A 10324-nucleotide genomic window follows, 5' to 3' on the forward strand; every position below is an offset into this window, starting at 1 on the left:
CTGTCTATCTGTGTCTCTGTACCTGCCTGTCTATCTTGCCTGCCTGTCTATTTTGCCTGCCTGACTGTCATGTTTGCCTGTCTATCTGTGTCTCTGTACCTGCCTGTCTATCTTGCCTGCCTGTCTATTTTGCCTGCCTGACTGTCATGTTTGCCTGTCTATCTGTGTCTCTGTACCTGCCTGTCTATCTTGCCTGCCTGTCTATTTTGCCTGCCTGACTGTCATGTTTGCCTGTCTATCTGTGTCTCTGTACCTGCCTGTCTATCTTGCCTGCCTGTCTATTTTGCCTGCCTGTCTGTCATGTTTGCCTGTCTATCTGTATCTGTGTCTGTGTAGAGGTGCGTACACATGCGCGTTTTTCTTTGTACAGTGAGGGCAAGGTGGGACCTTTGACAATGGTCCAACTACCACCTGACGACTTAGGTGGTAGTTAGCGGCACTCTCACCTCCTCCAGCAGCTGTTATTCTATATCTTAACGACCACTCTCCGTGTCTTAATGGTTATTGGCGTCCTCAAGAGTACGTTTATCTTCACCTTCTTGCTCCGGCTCGATTGCAGCTTGCACCCACGACCACCAGCACCCACGACCACCAGCACCCACGACCACCAGCACCCACGACAACCAGCACCCACGACAACCAGCACCCACGACAACCAGCACCCACGACAACCATCACCCACGACAACCATCACTCACGACAACCATCACCCACGACAACCAGCACCCACGACAACCATCACCCACGACAACCAGCACCCACGACAACCATCACCCACGACAACCATCACCCACGACAACCATCACCCACGACCACCAGCACCCACGACAACCAGCACCCACGACCACCAGCACCCACGACAACCAGCACCCACGACAACCATCACCCACGACAACCATCACCCACGACAACCAGCACCCACGACAACCATCACCCACGACAACCAGCACCCACGGCAACCATCACCCACGACAACCATCACTCACGACAACCATCACCCACGACAACCATCACCCACGACAACCAGCACCCACGACAACCAGCACCCACGACAACCAGCACCCACGACAACCATCACCCACGACAACCAGCACCCATGACAACCAGCACCCACGACAACCAGCACCCACGACAACCAGCACCCACGACAACCAGCACCCACGACAACCAGCACCCACGACAACCATCACCCACGACAACCATCACCCACGACAACCATCACCCACGACAACCAGCACCCACGACAACCATCACCCACGACAACCAGCACCCACGACAACCATCACCCACGACAACCATCACCCACGACAACCATCACCCACGACCACCAGCACCCACGACAACCAGCACCCACGACCACCAGCACCCACGACAACCAGCACCCACGACAACCATCACCCACGACAACCATCACCCACGACAACCAGCACCCACGACAACCATCACCCACGACAACCAGCACCCACGGCAACCATCACCCACGACAACCATCACTCACGACAACCATCACCCACGACAACCAGCACCCACGACAACCAGCACCCACGACAACCATCACCCACGATAACCATCACCCACGACAACCAGGACCCACGACAACCATCACCCACGACAATCAGCACCCACTACAACCAGGATCCACGACAACCAGCACCCACTACAACCAGGATCCACGACAACCAGCACCCACTACAACCAGGATCCACGACAACCAGCACCCACTACAACCATCACCCACGACAATCAGCACCCACTACAACCAGGATCCACGACAACCAGCACCCACTACAACCAGCACCCACGACAACCAGCACCCACTACAACCATCACCTACGACAACCAGCACCCACGACAACCAGCACCCACGACAACCAGCACCCACGACAAAGGTGTCCAGGAGAGAGAGAGAGAGAGAGAGAGAGAGAGAGAGAGAGAGAGAGAGAGAGAGAGAGAGAGAGAGAGAGAGAGAGAGAGAGAGAGAGAGAGAGAGAGAGAGAGAGAGAGAGAGAGAGAGAGAGAGAGGAATTAAAACATTCATCAAGGTCTAGACAGGTCGATCTCACCGCCTCACACTAACAACAACATTTAGTCACAACTCATTACACACAGAAATCACAGTGATGCATCAAATGCCTTAATCGACTGTAGCTTAGACGATTAAGGCAGCGTCTGGGATGCTCTTGGACACAGGTTCGAATCCTCGTCACGGCCCTTGTGGATTTGTTCACAATTCATACTATTCCATCGTGCAGTAGTTTGGCCCAATACTCGTGTATATGAGTAGTTGTGAGGAGGAGGCTGCGAGGGGTCATGGGAACGTCTGCCATAAACATTGAGTAAGTTGTAGTTACATTCTTAAAGGTCAACTCTTAAACAATTGCTTTACGTTCATGTCATTTCTTCCTCTGGCGAATATGACAGCTACCTTGCCGGCAGGAGTGGTTCTGGAGACACATGTATCACCCGCTGATGACTGACACGGGTTCTGGGGACACATGTATTCCCCGCTGATGACTGACACGGGTTCTGGAGACACGTGTATCCCCCGCTGATGACTGACACGGGTTCTGGGGACACATGTATCCCCCGCTGATGACTGACACGGGTTCTGGAGACACATGTATCCCCCGCTGATGATTAACACGGGTTCTGGAGATACATGTATCCCCCGCTGATGACTGACACGGGTTTTGGAGACACATGTTTCCCCCGCTGATGACTGACACGGGTTCTGGGGACACATGTATCCCCCGCTGATGACTGACACGGGTTCTGGAGATACATGTATCCCCCGCTGATGACTGACACGGGTTCTGGAGACACATGTATCCCCCGCTGATGACTGACACGGGTTCTGGGGACACATGTATCCCCCGCTGATGACTGACACGGGTTCTGGGGACACATGTATCCCCCGCTGATGATTAACACGGGTTCTGGAGACACATGTATCACCCGCTGATGACTGACACGTGCTCGGGCGGCCCTATTGGGATCTATACGAAATGAACTCTATATTTTGACTCCTATAGCCAGTTATATAAGGCTTATAGTTTTAATAATGTAATTATTACTAAAATCATATGATTTGTATATTGTAGTGTCGGGTGCCGGGTCGTAGTGTGGGGTGCCGGGTCGTAGTATGGGGTGCCGGGTCGTAGTATGGGGTGTCGGGTCGTAGTGTGGGGTGCCGGGTCGTAGTGTGGGGGGCCGGGTCGTAGTGTGGGGGGGCCGGGTCGTAGTGTGGGGTGCCGGGTCGTAGTATGGGGTGCTGGGTCGTAGTGTGGGGTGCCGGGTCGTAGTGTGGGGTGCCGGGTCGTAGTGTGGGGTGCCGGGTCGTAGTGTGGGGTGCCGGGTCGTAGTGTGGGGTGCCGGGTCGTAGTATGGGGTGCCGGGTCGTAGTGTGGGGTGCCGGGTCGTAGTGTGGGGTGCCGGGTCGTAGTGTGGGGGGGCCGGGTCGTAGTGTGGGGTGCCGGGTCGTAGTATGGGATGCCGGGTCGTAGTGTGGGGTGCCGGGTCGTAGTGTGGGGTGCCGGGTCGTAGTGTGGGGTGCCGGGTCGTAGTGTGGGGTGCCGGGTCGTAGTGTGGGGTGCCGGGTCGTAGTGTGGGGTGCCGGGTCGTAGTATGGGGTGCCGGGTCGTAGTATGGGGTGTCGGGTCGTAGTGTGGGGTGCCGGGTCGTAGTGTGGGGTGCCGGGTCGTAGTGTGGGGGGCCGGGTCGTAGTGTGGGGGGGCCGGGTCGTAGTGTGGGGTGCCGGGTCGTAGTGTGGGGGGCCGGGTCGTAGTGTGGGGTGCCGGGTCGTAGTGTAGGGTGCCGGGTCGTAGTGTGGGGTGCCGGGTCGTAGTATGGGGTGCTGGGTCGTAGTATGGGGTGCCGGGTCGTAGTGTGGGGTGCCGGGTCGTAGTGTGGGGTGCCGGGTCGTAGTGTGGGGTGCTGGGTCGTAGTATGGGGTGCCGGGTCGTAGTGTGGGGTGCCGGGTCGTAGTGTGGGGTGCCGGGTCGTAGTGTGGGGTGCCGGGTCGTAGTGTGGGGTGCCGGGTCGTAGTGTGGGGTGCTGGGTCGTAGTATGGGGTGCCGGGTCGTAGTGTGGGGTGCCGGGTCGTAGTGTGGGGTGCCGGGTCGTAGTATGGGGTGCCGGGTCGTAGTGTTGGGTGCCGGGTCGTAGTGTGGGGTGCCGGGTCGTAGTGTGGGGTGCCGGGTCGTAGTGTTGGGTGCCGGGTCGTAGTGTGGGGTGCCGGGTCGTAGTGTTGGGTGCCGGGTCGTAGTGTGGGGTGCCGCTTGTAGTAGACCAATTGTACAAATTAATAAAGGTGCTTCCTTAGCAGTGACAATGAGAATGTTGAAACAAATACACGATGTAAATCTTACTGATGGTTTAATAAACTGACAAATATCGGAAACTTCATTTTGATGAATACCTCGAGAATACGTTTATGCACAGCACTAGTAGAGCAAGAACTCGGTATTGTGATATTTCAGTGGCCAGGTCAAACTTCGGATACAGATGTATCTGGCAGCTTTCTCAAAACGAAAGCGTCGAATTCTCTATATGTTAACTTAGTGAACAAAACCTTGCATTTCCTTGAACATTATATTGTAGAATGTCCCATATTGACCGAGCCACTCCCCCCGTCTGTGCTTAGATATGCTGCACTTTGTACTTGTAATCTGACTATTGCAATATACTCACCTCCTACGACTGAATAGTCAATGTCTCAGAACACAATATAGCAGTTTTCTTGTCATGTAAATGTTGGACAGACGATACAATATATATATATATATATATATATATATATATATATATATATATATATATATATATATATATATATATATATATATATATATATATATGACGAATAAACTGTAATTTGTCATTGTAAATACACCTCAATCACATTCTGTGATTCAGTACCTAATAAACCACTGCATAAAATATAGAATATATCTAACATTGTCAAAGCAGGACTGAGGAAAATGTAGGTGTATTAGTGTTAAAGCACTACAATAACTGTGCTCGAGTGCTCAATAACTCTGTGTACTGTCTCGAACCCTGTACATGCAAGTCAGATGAAAATGTCCATATGTTGGTATGCATTGTATATATTAACATGTATGTCGTTAATACATAGAGCAACGGTTTTAAGCTCAACAAACCACAATGTAGGAATGAGAACAGGAGATGCTTTTTTCACCCACAGGGTTATTAACCCATGGAACCGCCTACCCGCCGAATCCATATATGCCAAAAAATTGTGTCGTGTTTAAAATATACCTGGAAAAGATCCTCAAGACAAATGGGGGATTTTTGACAAGCCGCCGGATTGCTGTCCACGCTCGTCGAGGCCACTAGAGAGAGAGAGAGAGAGAGAGAGAGAGAGAGAGAGAGAGAGAGAGAGAGGGGGGGAGGGGGGTGAAGATGTGAGACATAAAACAGTGAGAGTGCTGACTTATGAGCCTGGCCTCTTAATGCAACATGAGAGGGGACATAACTGGGAGGTCACGGGTCATTTGTGTCCCCCCACGCCCCCCACCTCGTTCATCCCTCCCTCCCTCCCTCCCTCTCTCCCTCTCTCCCTATCTCCCTCCCTCCCTCCCTCCCTTCCTTCCTTCTTCCCTCCCTCCCTCCCTCCCTCCCTCTCTCTCTCCCTCACTTCTCAACCACAATTCTCACTTCAGTCACACATCCTCTGTCTCCCTCACCCCTCCTTCTCCCTCACTCCTCTGTCTCCCTCACCCCTCCTTCTCCCTCACTCCTCCGTCTCTCCATCCACACTCCTGCTCTCACCCTCAACCTTCCATTCTAGAATACATTCAATTCTTCATTCCACAATGTTGCTTATCGTGGTTCACTTGGCAGTATTCATGGAATTTTCTCATTCAAGATTCTCATTACCTTTCATACTAGTAAGACTGGTCGGTACAGTGACGACCTGTCTTTAGGATAGGCGAACAAATCCACAAGGGCCGTAACGAGGATTCGAACCTGCATTCGAGAGCATCCCAGACGCTGTCTTAATCCCTGTCCTATCTTTAGGATAGGCGTTCGAGCTCTCGATAGTGTGAATGATTAGGTACTGTTCCTTCCCTCATTCCTATCCCTACCCCGGCTACATGTGCAATTTACTCATGCTGGCTTAGCACTTTCTCCTCATAGTTACCTCCGATAACCTAAGATGCATCTTAGTCGTCGCCTTGCACGACTGCACGAGCTCAGTGTTGCAATCGTATTAAACCTGGACTCTGCGCCACCACCGTCACCCCGTGCCGATGTCTCTTGCCTGTCAGCCTCGTTCAATCATCTGACATCGTTGACATCTTTATCAGTGTTCAACATTCTTGGATAGAGAGCATGGATCTATTTAGTGTTTCCTGTAAAGACTAACATTTACGTCTGTTATGTTTAGTGCTTCAGCAATGGTCGTCAGGTGTTACACTGTCATTATTGAGTGTCACACGCTGTGTTGTGCTGAGCACAGCGGATGGCCTCGTGATGATTTACTTTATGTACTGTGCGAGGTGAAATACGTCATTTAATAGCTTAATTTAATAGGTTATCTTGGTGCGTGGTCGTTTGTACGACCAGCCCTTCAGCCTGCACGACTTCCTCTCCCGCGCGCTTGTTCCTCCCAGCATGTGGGACTTCCCCAACATCTACCTTAGGCCCACCTGTTCCTACCTACTGCCCCTGTCCCACCCTGGTCCCACCAATGTCTCCCCGCTGTCACTCTCCACTACACACCCCATCAGTCACCTCTCCCAACTGAATCCCAGTAATACTCTGGCCTCCCCCATACCCCCCACCTGGGGCCCCCTCACTAGCTCTCCCCCACATGAACTGTCTGGGGACGAGTGTGGGGTGGCGGGAGGGGGGGGGGGGTGAAGATGTCTGAGAGGGACAGACGAAGGAAGGTTATTGAACTGGGCAACACACTTCAAGTATTATGTGAGGCAGTGAACTCGCACTTGAAGATTTGCTTCTGGTCAAGCTTTCCTCGAGGAAATTACTGATCAAGGTATGTGATTACTCTTGAAGGGAACTACGAGGAGAAAGCGCCAAGCCATTACGACTATATAGAACTGGGAAGGGGTCAGGATAAGGATTTGGGATGTGACGGAGGGCACACACTCGAGTAAATTAATCTTTTGGTCCACCAGGTGTGTGGGGGTGGGGGTGCGCCGGACGTCTTTCTCTTGCTTGTCAAAGGACATTATTATTAGCCAATCAAAGGACATTATTATAGGCCAATAGTGTCCTTGATTGTCCTGGGTGGTGGATTACTCGAGTTATGTTGTCGTTATATTTGGGGGTAATCTCCTTCACTGTACCTTTCAGTGCCATGTGGTCTAACATGTAGGCGCCCCTCCTGATGGTAGGTGCTATGTTACATGTGAAGGCGTGATGGCAGGGTTTATAGCCACTCGCAACACCTGCATGTAACACAGAGGGGGCACCAGGTGGGGGGGGGTCACTATGCAGGCAGGTAATCTCCCTCAAGAGCAACGGAGATATTCGCAATACTTCAGTGGCTGAGAGTATACTACAGAACAATAATCTCCTCCAGGATAATACTGTATCTCTCCTCACTGGGTCGTCGTTCTGCTCCAACGGCTTGGCGTTATAGCACGTAGAACACCAGGTTAGACCAATTTGAACGTAGAATAATTTAGTTCACACTAAAATGTGTATAGTATAAAGACTATAGTACGGTGATACCCAGAGCCTGAACCCAACATGTATAAGAGAGTAATAATGGTGCAGAGAAGAGTGCAGAGGAAGGAATTGACTGAAATCAGTTATGATTACAAAAATAGGTTTATTCAGTAAACTTCTAGTTAATAAACAGGGAGCTTTTGTTACATTAATAAAGAGTGTCACTTTAGCAAAGCTGAACACTATCATAAACCAGCAAAAAATCATTCCGACGGAGCTAGTATGCAGAGACCTCAGACTCGCGTGTGTCGGCACACACAGTGTACTACACTGAACACCTGTGTGACTCACTCCACACACTAGGAAGCTACAGCTGTCCACTCGTCTAACACTCAACAATTAGTGACTCTTGTATGGTTACGCACAGCATAATATTTCTAACCAATGAATCACATAAACACAGAAACTGATGGTAATCACAAAGACATAATAATAATGAAAGTCAATCAACAGTCACTGAGACAATAATAATGAATGTAATTATCCCCACTGGTCACTGTGACCACAGTCAATGAATAACTCGAATCGTCACCGAGACGGATAAACAAAGGTCACGAGTCACTCCAACGTTCACTTGTAATTTCTAGTCACACAAATAATGATGACAATGACCATTACGTGCCTGGGACTAAGATGAACCTGAGCATGTGTTTGGACGGTGGCACCCTGGGCTGATGGTGGCATCCTGGGCTGATGGTGGCATCCTGGGCTGACTGTGGCAGCCTGGTGGACCAAGCAACAGCCTGGCGGACCAAGCAACAGCCTGGTGGACCAAGCAACAGCCTGATGGACCAAGCAACAGCCTGGTGGACCAAGCAACAGCCTGGTGGACCAAGCAACAGCCTGATGGACCAAGCAACAGCCTGGCGGACCAAGCAACAGCCTGGTGGACCAAGCAACAGCCTGATGGACCAAGCAACAGCCTGGCGGACCAAGCAACAGCCTGGTGGACCAAGCAACAGCCTGGTGGACCAAGCAACAGCCTGGCGGACCAAGCAACAGCCTGGTGGACCAAGCAACAGCCTGGTGGACCAAACAACAGCCTGGTGGACCAAGCAACAGCCTGGTGGACCAAGCAACAGCCTGGTGGACCAAGCAACAGCCTGGTGGACCAAGCAACAGCCTGGTGGACCAAGCAACAGCCTGGTGGACCAAGCAGCTCTCACATGTCAAGCCTGGCCTCGGACCGGGCTTGGGGAGTAGAAGAACTCCCAGAACCACCTCAAGTGGGTAAGTATTCGTGAGAACTTTGATGGAGTGGTTGTGTGGGGGGGGGGGAGTAACTTGACGTGGTTAACTAACGGCGCATGCGCACGTGGAAGCCGCTCGCGCACGCTTGTCAGGCCGACCAAGGTCTTTATCAAGCAGTCTAATGGTGTCTAACCCAATCAGGGAGAAGTTGACGTCATACTCGACCATTCACAGCTCGTCTTACACGGCAAGTTGAGAGGAGATGAATCTTCCAGAACTGTTGGTAGCGGTGACCTGGGGCTCTTGGGGGACCTGGCGCTCTTGGGGGACCTGGCGCTCTTGGGGGGCCTGGTGCTCTTGGGGGACCTGGCGCTCTTGGGAGACCAGGCGTTCTTGGGGGACCTGGGGCTCTTGGGGGACCTGGAGCTCTTGGGGGACCTGGCGCTCTTGGGGGACCTGGGGCTCTTGGGTGACCTGGCGCTCTTGGGGGACCTGGTGCTCTTGGGGGACCTGGCGCTCTTGGGGGGCCTGGTGCTCTTGGGGGACCTGGGGCTCTTGGGGGACCTGGGGCTCTTGGGGGACCTGGTGCTCTTGGGGGACCTGTGCAGTCTTGGGGGACCTAGCGTTCTTAGGGGACCTGACGTTCTTAGGGGACCTCGTGCTCTTGGGGGACCTGGCGCTCTTGGGTAACCTAACCCTCTTGGGTGACCTGGCACTCTTGGGTGACCTAACCCTCTTGGGTGACCTGGCACTCTTGGGTGACCTGGCACGCTTGGGGGACCTGGCACTCTTGCCATCGGAACAACCCTTGGCTCTCGCACCATAAAACTACCAGCTAACTACTCTCACTCACTCGTGGCTGTTGAGTACAATACATATACTCACGGACGGCTCCCGTTTTTACTCGTGGAAACCAAAACCATTAAAAAAAACTCAGACAAATTGTTTGATATCATTTGGAAGACAAAACATCGTTCTGTATTTCTCGGCAACATTTGTTATATTTCTAAATAATATAAAAACAAATTAAATTTTGAATAAAAAAATCTAGTAATGTACATTGCACAATAAAATATTTATATTTGTAATTAAGAAACGCACTCTATAATCATATAGAAGCTCCGGACCTACTATGATTTCTCCTCAAAAAATTATACTTTGAGATCAGAATTTTTTCGTCAAAAAAAAAGCAAAACAAATTAACAACAATATTACTTCTGATATATTTGACTATGTAAAGACTTTTCAATAATTTTTAATCAGTTTATCTGATCGTTTTAAGTTTGCATAATATAAAAATATAAATTTAGACAATAAACAGTACTGTAGTTGCCAACTAGAAGAAGGGAAAGAATTATCAGAGGATAGCGCGAAGATATTACGACAATATAGCACTTGGAAGTGATCAGGATAACGA

The 10324-nt window shown here is 51.2% G+C and overlaps 1 protein-coding gene across 1 annotated transcript; it reads left to right on the forward strand.

Annotated features, from left to right (window-relative positions):
* Window positions 1–6887: 6887 nt before the first annotated feature.
* On the forward strand, window positions 6888–9597 carry LOC138350106 (otolin-1-like). The gene is made up of 2 exons (XM_069300400.1): window positions 6888–6941; window positions 9109–9597. Exons 1-2 carry the CDS (start codon window positions 6888–6890, stop codon window positions 9595–9597), a joined length of 543 nt encoding a protein of 180 aa, XP_069156501.1.
* Window positions 9598–10324: the final 727 nt, after the last annotated feature.

The sequence above is a fragment of the Procambarus clarkii genome, chromosome 44, assembly GCF_040958095.1.
Source record: "Procambarus clarkii isolate CNS0578487 chromosome 44, FALCON_Pclarkii_2.0, whole genome shotgun sequence".
In the NCBI taxonomy this organism is placed as follows: Eukaryota; Metazoa; Arthropoda; class Malacostraca; order Decapoda; family Cambaridae; genus Procambarus; species Procambarus clarkii.